The 17,024-nt window shown below is 38.4% G+C and overlaps 1 protein-coding gene across 3 annotated transcripts in view; it reads left to right on the forward strand.

Annotated features, from left to right (window-relative positions):
• Positions 1-17,024, forward strand: part of BDP1 (B double prime 1, subunit of RNA polymerase III transcription initiation factor IIIB) — a 108,241-nt gene that overhangs the window by 40,858 nt on the left and 50,359 nt on the right. For all 3 annotated transcript variants that reach the window (XR_002339791.1, XM_005672526.3, XM_005672527.3), the window contains exons 12-19: positions 695-853; positions 4,579-4,738; positions 6,592-6,683; positions 7,730-7,925; positions 9,705-9,838; positions 12,451-13,579; positions 14,412-14,599; positions 15,050-15,272. Coding sequence is in view for 2 of the 3 variants with exons in the window: in XM_005672526.3 (XP_005672583.2) it covers positions 695-853; positions 4,579-4,738; positions 6,592-6,683; positions 7,730-7,925; positions 9,705-9,838; positions 12,451-13,579; positions 14,412-14,599; positions 15,050-15,272 (2,281 nt within the window). In the remaining variant the exon portion in view is untranslated. The remainder of the gene's footprint in view (positions 1-694; positions 854-4,578; positions 4,739-6,591; positions 6,684-7,729; positions 7,926-9,704; positions 9,839-12,450; positions 13,580-14,411; positions 14,600-15,049; positions 15,273-17,024) is intronic.

Consider the following 17,024-nt stretch of genomic DNA (forward strand, 5'->3'; position numbering starts at 1 on the left):
CCTCTCCAAAATTTATTGTTTGTAGCCTTTTTGATGATGGCCATTCTGGCTGGTGTAAGGTGGTACCTTGTAGTGGTTTTGATTTGCATTTCTCTAATGATGAGTGATATTGAACATCTTTTCATGTGTTTTTGAGTTCTCAGTGCTAGGCAGCAGGATCTCATTGCTTATCCATTCCAAATGGAATAGTTTGCATCTATTAACCCCAGATTCCCAATCCATCCCATTCCCTCTCCCTTCTCTTGGCAACCACAAGTCTTTTCTCCAAGTCCATGAGTTTCTTTTCTGTGTAGCACATCTTCTTAATCCATTTATCTGTCAGTGAACATTTAGTTTGTTTTCGTGTCTTGGCTATTGTGAATCATGTTGCAGTGAACATAGGGGTGCATCTATCTTTTTGAATTGTAGTCTTGTCTGGATAGATTCCCAGGAGTGGCATTGCTGGATCATATGGTAGTTCTGCATTTAGTTTCCTGAGGAATCTCTATACTGTTTTCCATTAAGGTACACTGTTTTAAATAACATGGTGTGAGAAGGATCATAGAAAAGCTAAATATCTGTTTTTGTTAATTATTCCATGATATGATGGATCATCTTCTAGAGTCTTAGCTTTGTATATTTAAAAAAAAAATCTTAATTAGTATTAAACAAGTGTTACTAAGAATTCTTTTCTGATTTGTTTTTGTTTCCTTAGTGGTGAGCAAGATGATGTATCAGTAGCAGCTGAGACTTTAGAATCAGGCGCTTCAGATTTGCCTTCATCAGAAGTTGGTGTTAGACCATTGTGTGAGGTGAATAATGCTGAGAGGAGTTGTACAGAAGAAAGAAATGTTGACCCAAAAAATAAATCTCTGTAAGTATTTTACATGGTAGGATTTTTATGTAAAAATTTTTGATAATTTATTATCACTTAAGAAATGATGATAATATTGCTACTTTAGTGATTAGGAAGGGACTATAGACCATTTAATATGTAATTGCACTGTGGTCTAGTGACATCAAGGTTTTTCACTTTATGTTTCATTACAGAAAGACTGTCTTTTATATCTGGTGTGTAATAGTGATATGAGTTTTAGCAGAGTATTAACATATGATGAAATTCTAAAAAAATTTAGAATCCTAAATTTTTTGCTATGAGATTTAACTTTTACTTGAATTATTTTTCATGCCTGTTGTCAAGGTAGTAGATTTGATATTGATCACTTTCTTTTTTTTTTTTTTTTTTTTTTTTTGTCTTTTTTGTCTTTTTTTTGTTGTTGTTGTTGCTATTTCTTGGGCCGCTCCCACGGCATATGGAGGTTCCCAGGCTAGGGGTTAAATCGGAGCTGTAGCCACCGGCCTACACCAGAGCCACAGCAACGTGGGATCCGAGCCGCGTCTGCAACCTACACCACAGCTCACGGCAACGCCGGATCGTTAACCCACTGGGCAAGGGCAGGGATCGAACCCACAACCTCATGGTTCCTAGTCGGATTTGTTAACCACTGCGCCACGACGGGAACTCCTTTTTTTTTTTTTTTTTTTTGTCTTTTTGTCTTTTTGTCTTTTCTAGGGCCGCTCTTGCGGTATATGGAGATTTCCAGGCTAGGGGTCTAATTGGAGCTATAGCCACCGGCCTATGCCAGAGCCACAGCAACGCGGGATCTGAGCCTCATCTGCGACCTACACCACAGCTCACGGCAACGCTGCATCCTTAACCCACTGAGCAAGGCCAGGGATCGAACCTACAACCTCATGGTTCCTAGTCGGATTCATTAACCACTGAGCCACGACGGGAATTCCGATATTGATGACTTTCAAGAGATTATCTGTTATGTTTTCTAGTATGCAAAAGAGAGAGAGAGAGAGAGAATCAAACTTAAAACTAGTCCTTGTAACAGACACTATATTCTTATGGTTCGAACATCCAAAAGTATGAGAAGGTATAGAGCAAAGTATTCTTCCCACCATGCCCCATTCGCTCTAGCAGGTAACCAGTGTTATTTATTTCAGAGATTAAACAAAATGACATTAAAGCTAATACAAATATATATGTGTATGTGTGTTCCCAGGCCAGGGATCAAACCTGTATCCTCATGGATACTAGTTGGGTTTGTTACCACCCTGCTACCACAAGAACTCCACAAATATATATTTTTTATCTTTTTATTGCTCTTTAAAAAGCTTACTTGTAGAATACTGTACATACCATTTTGCAGTTTTTGATGTTATGTCTTCATATCTTTACATAAAGACCTTCCTTATTCTTTTTATAGTTGCATAGTATTCTACTCTATAGATGAATCAGTGTCCTGATTCATGGCTATATTTGTTGTTTTTTACAAACAATGCTTATAATTTTAAATTTTTATCCTTTTACCTTTGTGCGAGTATATTTCTAGAGTAACTTCCTAAAAATGGAATTGCTAGCCCAAAGTATATATGTATGTGTGTGTGTGTTTATGCATTTATGATTTTGATAGATGCTCCCAGAATGCTCTCCATAGAAGTTATACTAGTTTATATTCACACCAGCGATGTAAGAAATGTCTCCCTGTAGTTCCCGTCATGACTCAGTGGTTAACGAATCCGACTAGGAACCATGAGGTTGTGGGTTTGATCCCTGGCCTTGCTCAGTGGATTAAGGATCTGGCGTTGCTGTGAGCTGTGGTGTAGTTTGCAGTTGTGGCTCAGATCCTGCACTTCTCTGGCTGTGGTGTAGGTCAGCTGCTACAGCTCTGATTCAACCCCTAGCCTGGGAACTTCCATATGCTGCAGTCGCAGCCCTAAAAAGATGAAAAAAAAAAAAAAACTCTGTATAGTATATCTACCCCATGCCTCTCTTTTTGACAGGGGTATGTAATTCTTTTATTTTTTTCTCCCTTTCTGGTGCTTACTTCAATATTTTCTTACTTAAGGAAAGTAAAAAAATAGAATAATTAACCTCTGCATATAATTCCCCTTAGATTCTCTGATTCTTTTTTTTTTTTTTTTTGTCTTTCTGCCATTCTCTCGGGCCGCTCTTGCGGCTTATGGAGTTTCCCAGGCTAGGGGTCTAATCGGAGCTGGAGCCCCCGGCCTATGCCAGAGCCACAGCAACGTGGGATCCGAGCCTCATCTGCAACCTACACCACAGCTCACGGCAACACTGGATTGTTAACCCACTGAGCAATGTCAGGGATCGAACCTGAAACCTCATGGTTCCTAGTCGGATTCGTTAACCACTGCGCCACAAAGGGAACTCCTAGATCCTCTGATTCTTAACGTTTTGTCACATTTGTACTTGTTCTACTTTTAATTTGCACATTTCTTATTGGGAGTGAAGTTCATCGTCTCATCGCATTTTGTTTTTTGTGAGTTGTTCATATCCTTTGTCCAATTATTTAATGAGTTGTTGATATTGTTTTATAGGAGCTTTTTATATTTTAGAGAAGTTAGCTTTGGCTACAAGTTGTAAAACATGCTTTCTTGGTTTATAGTTTGACTTCTGACTTAGCCATGTTTTGGCTATGTAAAAGTTTTTGGTGTTTATGTTGTCAGATTTCTCTCTCTCTTTTTTTTTTTATGGTTCCTGGGCTTTTTTTTTTTTTTTTTTTCTTTTTTGGCCACATTTTCGGCATGTGACAGTTCCAGGGCTAAGGATTGATTATCACCACAGCAGTGACCCAAGCTGCTGCAGTAACAATGCAGCATCCTTAACCTGCTGTGCTGCCAGGGGAACTCCATATGGCTCTTGAATTTTAATTAAGTTTTACAAAAGCTTATCTTGGAGTTCTGGTGGTGGGTCAGTGGTTTAAGAACCCAACTACTACTCATGAGGATACAGCTTTGATCCCTGGCCTGGATCAGTGTGTTCAGGATCCAGCATTGCTGCAGGCTATGGTGTAGGTCACAGATGCCCCTTGCATCCCGAGTTGCTGTGGCTGTGGTGTAGGCCGGCAGTTGCAGCTCCAATTTGACCCCTAGCCTTGGAACTTCCATATGCTATAGGTGCGGCCCTAAAATAAAAAGAAAGAAAAGAAATGCTTATCCCACCTCAAGGTTATAAAATACGTGTATGTGTTTTCTTTATGGCTTCACTTAAATCCTTGATCCATTTGAAATATAAGTACAGTGCAGAAAAAGGAGCTGATTTTATTAACATCTGATGGAACAAATTGGTTACCCTCCCATTGCTCTTCTTGTCCCCAGTTTTCTTTGCTACTCTTATTGTAACTAAGCTTAAAGTAGTTCCTTTTGGACTATGAATAGTTTTTTAAAGACTTTTCCAGAATTTCTTTTGATAATGCCTACATGTTGGTACAATTTAAATAATGATAATTTTCGGGAGTTCCCGTTGTGGCTCAGTTGTAATGAACCAGACTAGGATCCATGAGGATGTGGGTTTGATCCCTGCCTTTGCTCAGTAGGTTAAGGATCCGGCGTAGCCGTGAGCTGTGGTATAGGTGACAGATGTGGCTCAGATCTGATGTTGCTGTGGCTGTGGTGTAGGCCAGCAGCTATAGCTCCAGTTTGACCCTAGCCTGGGAACTTCCATGTGCTGCGGATGCGGCCCTAAAAAGCAAAAAACTAACTAAATAAATAATGTTAATTTTCTAGGGAAACTGATCAAACAGAAAATGTTAAACCCATGAAGAGAGTACGACTCCAGAGACCTAAACCCAATTTATCAAGGGCAGTTGGGAAGAAAACAGTTCTTTTACAAGATAAAACAGATGAAGAGAACAAGAGTTCACATGCAGAAACTTCAGTTGAAAAGGTATGGATTAAGAGACTAAATGGCAACTAAAATTATGAAATTTTTTTCTAAGTAGCTGGGAATAAAAATATTTACCTTGTAATTACACAGTAAAGTTATTAATTTTTTTTATAAACCACAGAATATATTTAATTCAAATTAAACATGAGACTAGAATAATGTTCGGTCCTCATCAAGGAGCACACAATAATGTTGTTGATAGTAAAGCCAAGATATAAGAACTTTACACGTTAATATTAAATTTGTCTTATTAGTCTCATGTTTTTTGCATTTCCTTTAGCATCTAGAACATATAATTTCAAACATCCTAGAAGTGACAAATATGTCTTATGTTAATTTATATGAAATTTTTATTCAGAATAGTTGATTTCTTTTGTTTCTGTTTTTTTGTCTTTTTGTCTTTGTAGGGCCGAACCCACAACATATGGAGGTTCCCAGGCTAGGGGTCTAATCGGAGCTGTAGCCGCCGGCCACAGCAATGCGGGATCCGAGCCACATCTGCAACCTACACCACAGCTCATGGCAACGTCCCCATCGTTAACCCACTGAGCAATGGCGGGGACCGAACCTGCAACCTCATGGTTCCTAGTCGTATTCGTTAACTACTGCGCCACGATGGGAACTCCAAAAATTATTAATTTACGTAACCATGTCCCTAATGTTTAGGTTGTTTCCATTTTTGTAAACTTTTATAAATAAAAGCAAACAATATTATAAATAGTCAAAGAGGTGATGGGATTAATGGGCCAAGGTATTTTAAATATTTTTATGACTCTTGCTATGTACTGTCAAATTAACCTCAAAAAAAGAATCTATTTCTATTAATGCTGTATTAACTGAATGTTCCTGTTTCCTTATATCACTGCCAGTATTATATTATTAAAACTATTTTATTTTTGCTAAAATAGTCTAAGATTTTTAGCCGACTTTTTTCCTCTTATGTGAAAATATATTTATATAGTATAGTTATGTTATTATAATCTTATGTTTTTAAATTCTAGAAAATTGAGGAAATAGAGATTCATGTAAAAATTTAAAAATAAATTAATTTTATCATCCATATATGCAACCAACCATTCAGAATATATCCTTCCAGCTTTTCTGGGTTGAGTGGTAGGCGTTCTCTTCTAGCACAGTGGGTAAAGGATCTGGTATTGCCACTGCTGTGGCTTTTGGGCCACTGCTGTGGCACAGGTTTGATCCCTGGCCCTGGGAACATCCACATGCTGTGAGCATGGCCAAAAAAACCAGTATAAAACAAAACAAAAAAAGAACAAAGCAGAAAGAAAAGAAGAAAAAATATAAAGATTAAAAGATTGAGTAATATTATTTGTATTTTTTTGTATTCTCCTTTGGTATTTTAACATTTTATAAATAATTTTCCCATGTCATTAAACATGTTTTGATAACATGGTTTTTAGTGACCTCGTAATAGTCTGTCAGTGGGTGTAGCAATTTATTTATCCATTTATTATTATTGGATATTTTGTCTGTTTACAGTGTTTACTGTTTGGCACAGTGTTTCAGTGAACATCCTTGTACCTAAATCTTTGTCTAAATATTTTCTCAGAATAGACTCAAAAATATTACTAGTTCAAAGAATATAAATATTGTTAAAGCTCTGGATTAATATCAGTAAAAGACTTTCTGGGAAGGATGTGTCAAATTTATACTTTTATCAGTAATGTATGAGATGTGTTTAAAATATTATCACCCTCATTTATAATTTTAAAAATTCTCTTTAAATAATTAGAAGTACAAAAAAGTAAAATTTCATTGTTTTAATTTCCATTTATTACAAAGTTTGAACTTTTTACATTAAGTAGATTAAAAATAAAAAATTTAATTTGTAGAATCATGTGGAAAAGGACAAAACGAGTACATCTGATATTTCTGTAGTGGAGAATACAGAGAGAGAGAACCCAGAAGCTGATGCTGTGTCTAAGTAAGTATTTAGGAAGTAGAATAAAAATGCTCACTCCTAGGAATGGTGGTAATGACTTTTTCTCTACTGGATAATGTCTAAATTTTGTTTTCAGCTACTGTACTTAGGTCTGTTTTTAACTATAGGTGTTGTGGAAACACTTTATTATTTTTTTTTATTTTCTTTTTTTTTTTGTCTTTTTGCTATTTCTTTGGGCCGCTCCTACGGCATATGGAGGTTCCCAGGCTAGGGGTCGAATTGGAGCTGTAGCCACTGGCCTACGCCAGAGCCACAGCAACGCGGGATCCGAGCCGCGTCTGCAACCTACACCACAGCTCACGGCAACGCCGGATCGTTAACCCACTGAGCAAGGGCAGGGACCGAACCCGCAACCTCATGGTTCCTAGTCGGATTCGTTAACCACTGCGCCACGACGGGAACTCCAGAAACACTTTAATAGTGTTCTTTATGCTTGATATTATAGAAGTGAATTATCATATGGATCTACTGAGTTAGCAAATACATTTCTCCTTCAACCTGCTAATAAGATTTTAACAAAGTCTTGTTAGGTAAATTAATGGTTAAGATATATGTTTCTGGATAATTTTATATATAGCTAAGTGTTTCAAAAGGAAATACTTAACTCGGAATGGAGATCCAGAACAGGCCTTGCTCCAGTATAAACCTGGACCAGTGGATTCTGGACTATACATTTATGCCATAATCTGTCCATTGTCCTAGAGTGTACATGGTGTTGTCTTGAGTGGGGAATGGTATTCTATACTAGTCAGGTACAGATTTTTCCAATTTTGTGATGAAAATTTGATTTTAAAATGCTTTCCTACAGTCAGGCTTCTAGGACTGACTGTCGCAGAGGATTAAGGTATAGAGGTATGAATGTCTTTGAGGATGTTCTTAAGGACACTTGTGAATTATTTTGTATTACAAATGATTTATTTATTTATACTTGGGAGAAGGGAATACTGAAAACAGGCATGTATGTGACATACAAGTAATTATGTGACTTCAGAATAACCGTTGATTTTATTCCTTTGTAATTATTCTAGTTTGAGTGAAAAAATTTGTCTGCAGGAAGATGATGCACCAAAGGTTTTCAGACCTGCACGACTAATGAGGGGCTCACTGCGGAGGCAAAAACCAAATATAGGTAAAGCTGCTGAAAGAAAAGGAATTCTTACATCACAGGAAAAATTTGGGGCCACTGTAGAAAAGAATGAAAATGAATCCGGCATTGGTGGAGATGTAAGTACCCTGATGCCTTCCAGTTTTTTTGGTTAAACAAGTACATAAGCCTCCTTTTGTAAACTCTTAAAAACAGCAGTACTGTAGTTCCCGGTGTGGCTCAGTGGTTAACGAATCTGACTAGGAACCATGTGGTTGCAGGTTCGATCCCAGGCCTTGCTCAGTGGATTAAGGATCCGGCGTTGCCATGAGCTGTGGTGTAGGTCGCAGAGCGGCTCGGATCCCGTGTTGCTGTGGCTCTGGTGTTGCTGGTGGCTATAGCTCCTATTTGACCCCTAGCCTGGGAACCTCCATATGCCGCAGGAGCGGCCATAGAAAAGGCAAAAAGACAAAACGAAAAACAAAAAAACCCAGTCCTATATGATTATGTACACTGTGTATTAAATTTAAGGCCCAGATCTCATAGCCAGCAGCTTTGCTAATTGTAAAGCCACTTAGCTCTCAGCCTTCTGGTTTTTAAACATTTATATGATGAATTATGTGCTTTTACCTTACTCATCTTTGGACTTGGCCTTCTCCCGTTACTCAGCCGGTATTTGAATTACACGTCCCCTTTGAAAATGTAGCTGGGTACATGAATTTTAACTGACTTAAAATAAAATGTTAAAAGTTCCCTGGTAACATATAATTTCAACAACAAAGGTTATAAATTTTAGGAGTTCCCACCATGGCACAGTGGAAATTAATCCAACTAGGAACTGTGAGGTTGCGGGTTCGATCCCTGGCCTCATACAGTGGGTTAAGGATCTGGCGTTGCCATGAGCTGTGGTGTAGGTCAAAGATGAGGCTTGGGTTCCATGTTGCTGTGACTGTGGCATAGGCCAGCGCTGTAGCTCCGATTTGACCCCTAGCCTGGGAACCTCCATATGCTGCGAGTGCGGCTCGAAAAAGAAAAAGAAAAAAAAAAGGTTATAAATTTTAGGTTATTTACATAATAACTGGTCTTTGTGATAAGTGTAAGAGCTGGTGTAATTTGAGATTTGAATTTCTTTTGTTATAATTCCTAGGGTCTATAATGTGATTATAATAATAATCAAAAGGATTTTAGAAAGATAGACTCCAAGGGATAATTCTAACAAATGAGGCTGAAGCAATTACTTGCTTTCTGATTGGGAGGAAAAGAATGGGGGGCTTTAAGATGAGGTAAAAGGTGTGGCTTAGGAAATTTTCTATACTTAAAGAACAATGGAGTTCCTTGGTGGCCTAGCAGTTAAGAAGCTGGTGTGGTCACTGCTGTGGTGCATGTTTAATCCCTGGCCTGGGAAACTTCCACATGCTGGGGATGCACCCCCCGAGAAAAGAAAAAACACTAAAAGTGCCACTTGAATATCATTTTATAATTTTGAAATGTTTATCATTTTCCTTGTATTCAAATTGTACATAATTTTCTTTTTTTTTTTTTTAAACTTTTTTTTTTTGTCTTTTTGCTTTTCTAGGGCCACTCCCGCGGCATATGGAGGTTCCCAGGCTAGGGGTCCAATCGAAGCTATAGCCGCCAGCCTACGCCAGAGCCACAGCGACGCAGGATCTGAGCCTCGTCTGCAACCTACACCACAGCTCACGGCAACTACACCACAGCTCACGGCAACGCTGGGTCCTTAACCCACTGACCAAAGGAAGGGATCGAACCCTCAAGCTCACAGTTCTTAGGCGGATTTGTTAACCATGGCGCCACGACGGGAACTCCCCAAATTGTACATAATTTTCAATGAAATCTTTTATAAATGGGCATTTTATTGTGAAACTTAAAACTTTTTTAAAAATGTGTTTGTTATCAAGACTCCAGAACAAATAGAAGATCAGTCATGTAAAAATTTTGAGTGTGAAGACATCACTTCGCAATCTGAAGAAAAAGATACTTCTATTCAAGATGCACAGTCAGATGATCCCAAGGCTCTTAATGAATGTCCCAGGTAAGCATCATTTTATGATGATATAATATTTGAATTTTTAGGTGTAGGTTTTAGAAATTGTTAATCATTTTTTAGAAACAATAGCAAATCAGACTGGTTTGTTATTTGTATATCAAGTTACATAATATTTATAAGTATATATTCATCTTTCAAGGCAGTTTATGTCATTGCCTTCATGTTGATTTCTTAGTTATTGGTGGCTTGATGAGTTAATTTATGCATCACAACTTAGACCTTGAGTTAACATGGGTAGTATTATCACTTCACATTCGTATTAAATTTTATGTCTATATCCAGATATGAAAATGCCACTTAATTGTCTTAATATTTGTGTCTTTGGGATTAATCTAACGTTACCTTTATTTTAGGTTTACATAAATTTATGAGCCTCAATAGGAACTCCCAAAGCTCTTTATTTGTTTATTTGTTATTTCCCCTCTGGAGGATACCAAACCAGATAAATGGAATTATTAGTATGCTTTAAGAAACTGGAGTTCCCTTCGTGGATCAGTGGTTAATGAATCCGATTAGGAATCATGAGGTTGTGGGTTCGATCCCTGGCCTCGCTCAGTTGGTTAAGGATCCGGCGTTGCCTTGAGCTGTGGTGTAGGTTGCAGACGTGGCTCGGATCTAGCTCCGATTAGACTTCTATCCTGGGAACCTCCATATGCTGCAGGTTCGGTGCTAGAAAAGACCAAAAAAAACCAAAAAAAAGAAACAAAAAACAAAAAAAGCTGGTATTAAAAATGTGACTATAGGAGTTCCCGTTGTGGCGCAGTGGTTAACGAATCCGACTAGGAACCATGAGGTTTCAGGTTCAGTCCCTGCCCTTGCTCAGTGGGTTAACGATCTGGGGTTGCCGTGAGCTGTGGTGTAGGTTGCAGACGTGGCTCAGATCCCGCATTGCCGTGGCTCTGGCGTAGGCTGGCGGCTACAGCTCCGATTAGACCCCTAGCCTGGGAACCTGTATATGCCGCAGGAGGGGCCCAAGAAATGGCAAAAAGACCAAAAAAAAAAAAAGAAAGAAAAAAAAAGAAAATGTGACTATAAAGACAGTTTAGGTTTTCCTGTGATAACCAAACCAAGATGGCTAGCACAGGAACCTCACTAAAGCCTAGGTATTTCTGGATAAAGATGAAAAGCAGTAGTTCCCGTCGTGGCGCAGTGGTTAACGAATCCGACTAGGAACCATGAGGTTGCGGGTTTGATCCCTGCCCTTGCTCAGTGGGTCAAGGTTCCGGCGTTGCTGTGAGCTGTGGTGTAGGTCGCAGATGCGGCTTGGATCCCAAGTTGCTGTGGCTCTGGCGTTAAGTCGGCGGCTATAGCTCGGGATTCGACCCCTAGCCTGGGAACCTCCATATGCCGCGGGAGCGGCCCAAGAAATGGCAAAAAGACAAAAAAAAAAAAAAAAAAGATGAAAAGCATCATAAGTCAGAAAATAGAATGAAATCCACCTAGGACTAGTTAGATTAAATAACCTTTGTCAGCTGGTATTAATTTTGTATTATATGTTATCAGTTGCTACAGTTGATAGGCATAATTATATCACCTTAGTTATATAAACAAATACAATTTGAAAAATAGTCTTGATTTTTAAGGACTTGCCTTGGGTTATCAAAATTTGTATTATAAAAAAAGTGGTTTCAGTGAAGAAAGATTGACTAAGCTCTAGATAGTTTTAAATAAGCAAAAGCATGGTTTTTATGTTTTTAAAAATCTGTTAACGTGTATACACTTGTTTAGCCTAACATAGATGAAAAAAATCTAGGGACTGAAAGATGAGAAATATCCCTATAGGGAAATGCTCTAGAGAAGGTCAGTTCTATAGGTAAAGTGGAGACAGGTTTGAAAGAAACCAAGGGAGAAGATGATGAGAGATGATTGATGCCTCAGAGGAGGTAGAGACAGATTTACAAGGAACTGAAAGAAGAGAAATACCTACGCAAGAGAAGTCCTCAGAGGTCCAAATCTTAACCAATGACTGAGTGTTCTTTCATTTATTTATATCTTTTTATTGGTTTTACCATCTCATTATAAAACACAAAGCAGAGTGTGCTACTGCTTTTTTGGCTAACAAGGTGCTTGTACTAGTCAGTGCTTGTTGTATGCCCAGTACTATTCAACAGACTGCAAAATCTTATTGTGTATTTACTCTTTTTTCTTATGCCTAGTTTGTATTATGAAAACACAGGCTTTTAGAGAAATGACTGTACAGGAAATCTCATTTTTAATTTTTTTTTTTTTTTTTTTTGCTTTTTAGGGGCGCACCTGCAGCATATGGAGGTTCCCAGGCTAGGGGGCAAATCGGAGCTACAGCTACCAGCCTATACCACAGCCACAGCAACACAGATCTGAGCTGCATCTGCGACCTATACCACAGCTCACGGCAATGCCAGAGCCTTAACCCACTGAACAAGGCCAGGGATTGAACCTGCAACCTCATGGTTCCTAGTCAGATTCATTTTAGATTTACCGTGACAAGAACTCCTTTTGTTTCTTTTTAAATATGAGAGTTTCTGGTTTTTTAGTAGTGACTTTTCAACCGTTGTCTTTTCATTTGGCAGTCTGGTTTAAAATTTGATTATATGTCCTTTTTTTTTTTTTTTAAATAGTATTCAGGAGGATAATAAAGCAAATAAACAAGTTCCAGTTGTAAAGACTCGATTTCAGAAACCAAAGCCAAATATTAGAAGAACAATTGCAAAAAGAGACATTTCCTCAAAGAAAGAGGTGCCAGAAAAGATTCTTGCCTCTGAAGAGATAACAGCAGCTTTGGGAGAAACTGCAAGTCTAGAAACCTCACCAAGGGAGGAGGTTCCTGTCGAGACTAATACTACTAAGGAAACGGAGTCAGGCTTAAAAGAAACTGGAAAAGACAGCTCTCCTAGGGAAAAAATACCAGAAATGATTGATGTCACTGTGGAAATGGAGACAGATTTGAAAGAAACTGAAATGAAAGACATCTCTCCCAGAGAGAAAATCCCAGAAATGAGTGGTGTCACTGTGGAAATGGAGACAGATTTGAAAGAAACTGGAAGAGAGGTTTTCCCAAGGGAGGAGGAGGAGATACCAAAGGTGACTGATGCCACTGAGGAAAGAGAGACAGACTTGGAAGAGACTGTAAGAAGAGAAATATCCCTACAGGAAAATGCCCCAGAGGAGATTGATACTATTAGTGAAGTGGTGACAGATTTGAAAGAAACTGTAAGAGAGATTTCCCCAAGAGAGAAGATACCAGACATAATTGACGCCGCTGAGGAAGCAGAGACAGATTTAGAAGAATCTGAGAGAAGAGAAATATCTACACAAGATAAGGTCTCAGAGGTCAAAACTGTAGGTGATGAAGTGGATTCAGAAGTGAAAGAAATTGGAATCGAAATTTCCCTAAGGGAAAATGTAGTAGTGGGGATCCGTGACACGGGGGAAAGGGAGGTTGATTTGGAAGAAACTGCAGAGAGAGACTTTTCCCTGGTGGAAAAGGTATCAGGAAAGATGACTGCCATTGAGGAAACAGAAGCAGATTTAAAAGAAACTGGCAAGGAAATTTTCTTGAAGAAAAGCAGACCAGAAGAGATCAGTGCTTCTGAGGACAGGGTGGCAGATTTGGAAAAAATTAGAAAAACAGACATTTCTCTAAGGGAAAATGCACGAGAGGAGACTGGAACCTCAAGACAAACTGGGACAGATTCATTGCAGAGCAGTAGTGCTGACTGCAGCGCTGTGCCTTCCCTAACTAATAATGTATGTATTTTTTGTCCTTTAAAAATATTTTTTGAGTATTCATTCAGAGAAAAATGACCAAATAATTCCAGGATTATTGCCCTTAAGTCTAGTAACATTTAATATCTCTTAAAGTACAAAGTCCCAATCCTAAAATCTGTGTTTCAGGATCTTAAAAAAGTCACATATTCTTTTTTAAAAATAATTTTAAAACCTTTTTTTTTTTTTTTTTTTTTTTTAACTTGTGGAGAAGTTACTATTCTTAACATCAGTTTAAAGGTACCCTTAGATAGATGCAGCGGGTTAAGAATCTGATGGTGTCACTGCATTGGCCCAGGTCATTGGTGTGAATTGGATCCCTGGCCTGGGATGTCAAGCCATGGCCCAAAAATATAAATAAAGTTACTCTTAGATAAAAGGAATATAGAAAATTGGACTTGGTTTGTGCTAACTCTAGAATGAACGTATATTAGAATTATTTCTTTTGACCGTATCTGTATCAGTTTTTCTCTTTATTTCCTGCCATACCCTATTTCTCTACACTTTGAAAAGTTCTTTTTATTAAAAGTTTCCAATTAATTGAAGTTTAAGCTATTCTAACCTTTTCTGGTTTTCTAACTTTTTTGGGGGATAGGTAATGGCATTGTAGTTTGGAATAAACCGTAATATACAATATAGAAAGAATAATTTCCCATATGATGTGTTTTAGCTTTTATAAATTAAATTTTATTTAAAAATTGAAAACTCACAAACTTCTTCATTTTTAAAGACAGTGTATAGAATATATAGGCTTTTGTTTGAAATGTGTGACATGTTTAAGGAATCTTGTATGTATGTGCTGATTTACTTCCAGGACATTAGCAGTGAAATACTATCCGTGGTGCATACAGCTGTAGAAGAAAACAGAAATTCTGAAAAGGAAATGTCAAGTCAGTTGAGTCATTTGAACATTTCTTTGGAGACTTCTGGACTTGACAAAATAGAAGACCAGAGGATGCAGTCTCCAGATGTTCCAGAGCAGTCTTCAGATATTAATTTAAGGTATAAGAATGTAGGTCTCTGCTTTTAAAGAGAAGGCATATAAAGTTATCTTTTCAGATTATGTTAAACTAAATGAGGTTTTAAGACGTAGCACCTTTATCATGGTGTTGGAAATTTTAAGCTGGTTTGGGGAAGACTGCGAGAGGTTTGAGGTCATCCTGACAGTAGATTATGAGAATTACTAACATACAAAATTGTATGCAGAACACACTCCTAAGTCAGTACAGGTGTGACAGACCTGTATTTTCTTTGTGCAAAAATGATGTAACTCCTAGGCTTATACCTGAATTGTACCACTCATGTTTTTCAGGATCTACCAAATAGTCCAATTTGTTTTCCTGTTAAGAATTAGAATTAAATATTTATTGCCAGTCTCTAAGCTTGTCCTAAGACTCTGCTCCCACTGCCCCTTCATTTCATCCTAAAGCTTGATAATCCTTGTTCCAAAAGCAAATCTCTTCCTCAAGAACAGAAGCCATCTGAAGTTAAACCAGCACCTTTTCTGAGAAGTAGATTCAAAAGACCAAAACCAAACTTAGCAAGAGCAGCTTCAAAGAGAGAGGCCACAGGAGCAGAAAAATGTGCACCTGGGAAGAACATGGAACCTGATAAAGTAGGCACTGTTGTGATACAGCCAAACAGCGACCAAATGAGTACTCTCTCTTCTCAACATGTAAGTTAATTAGGATGGAGGTTTTCCGTTTTAGTGATTAGTTACTCAAGCAAAACACTAGAATTAAGATTTTGCAAATATTTCCTCATGTGATTTTTTACTGTGTGTTGTTATTGTTGCTGTTCTTCACGTTCCTCATTGTTCCACGTGGTTTGTGTAAGAATCTCGAATCTCTGATGTTGGGCACATGTGTCATGGGAAGGGTTTAAGACACTCGGCCTTGTAATTCTGACCTGTATTCATTATCTGACCATAGCCAAATGATGCACCCATTTTCTTCATAGGAAAAATGAGAATGACAGTCCATCTTTATTTCACCCTGTTGTGAAGGCAAAATAAAAAGTTAAAAGTGGGAGTTCCCGTCGTGGCGCAGTGGTTAACGAATCCGACTAGGAACCATGAGGTTGCGGGTTCGGTCCCTGCCCTTGCTCAGTGGGTTAATGATCCGGCGTTGCTGTGAGCTGTGGTGTAGGTTGCAGACGCGGCTTGGATCCCACGTTGCTGTGGCTCTGGCGTAGGCCGGTGGCTACAGCTCCGATTCGACCCCTGGCCTGGGTACCTCCATATGCCGCAGGAGCGGCCCAAGAAATAGCAAAAAGACAAAAAAATAAATAAATAATTAAAAAAATTTTTTTTAAAAAGTTAAAAATTTCATGTGAATTAAAGGAGATTATTTTATTTACTTGATTACGTTGGTCTTTAAGAGATTAAGATGTGTGATAGAGCATCAAAAGCCTTGAAATGTTAATTTTGAGTGTTTTAAACATATGAAGCACTTTTTTGATTTAAAATTCTTGGAGTTCTTGGAGTTCCCGTTGTGGCTCAGTGGTTAATGATCTGACTAGGAACCATGAGGTTGTGGATTCCATCCCTGGCCTCGCTCACTGGGTTAAGGATCCGGCGTTGCTCGGAGCTGTGGTGTAGGTCGAAGATGTAGCTTGGACCTCCAGTTGCTGTGGCTGTGGTGTGGGCCAACAGCTGTAGCTCCGATTTGACCCCTAGTCTCCGAACCTCCATATGCTGTGGTTTCGGCCCTAGAAAAGACAAATAAAATAAAATAAAATTCTTGGAGTTCTCATCATGGCTCAGCATATTAAGAACCCGAATTGTATCCATGAAGGTGCGAGTTGAATTCCTGGCCTTGCTCAGTGGGTTGAGGATCAGGCATTGCCACAAGCTGTAGGTGGCAGATTCGTCTCAGATCTCACATTACTGTGTCTACAGCTCTAATTCAACCTCTAGCCCAGAGCTGTATGCACCTGCTACAGCCCTAAAAAGATCAAATAATAATAATAATAATAATAATAATTACTTAAAATTCTTGGAGTACTTTTGGATGCAATGAGTTAAGAATCTGGCTTTGTCACTGCAGTGGCTTGGGCTGCTGCAGTGGTATGGGTTTGATCCCTAGCCCAGGAGCTTCCACATGCTGTAGACATGGCCAAAAAGAAAAAAAAACTTCTTTTACATCTTAGTTTAGTTTTTACAGTGCTTGAACATTGGTGCTTTTTCCTTCTAATCTTATATTTTAAAAAGATAAATCATTTTCGTTGATTATGTTATCTGATAATAAAAATTTCAAATTGGAAAAATATATCATTTAAAAAGTTCCGTCTCAGAGTTCCCATCGTGGCTCAGCAGAAACGAATCTGACTAGTATCCATGAGGATGAAAGTTTTGATCCCTGGCCTCGCTCAGTGGGTTGAGGACCTGGTGTTGCCGTGATCTGTGGTGTAGGTTGCAGACACGGCT

The sequence above is a fragment of the Sus scrofa genome, chromosome 16, assembly GCF_000003025.6.
Source record: "Sus scrofa isolate TJ Tabasco breed Duroc chromosome 16, Sscrofa11.1, whole genome shotgun sequence".
In the NCBI taxonomy this organism is placed as follows: Eukaryota; Metazoa; Chordata; class Mammalia; order Artiodactyla; family Suidae; genus Sus; species Sus scrofa.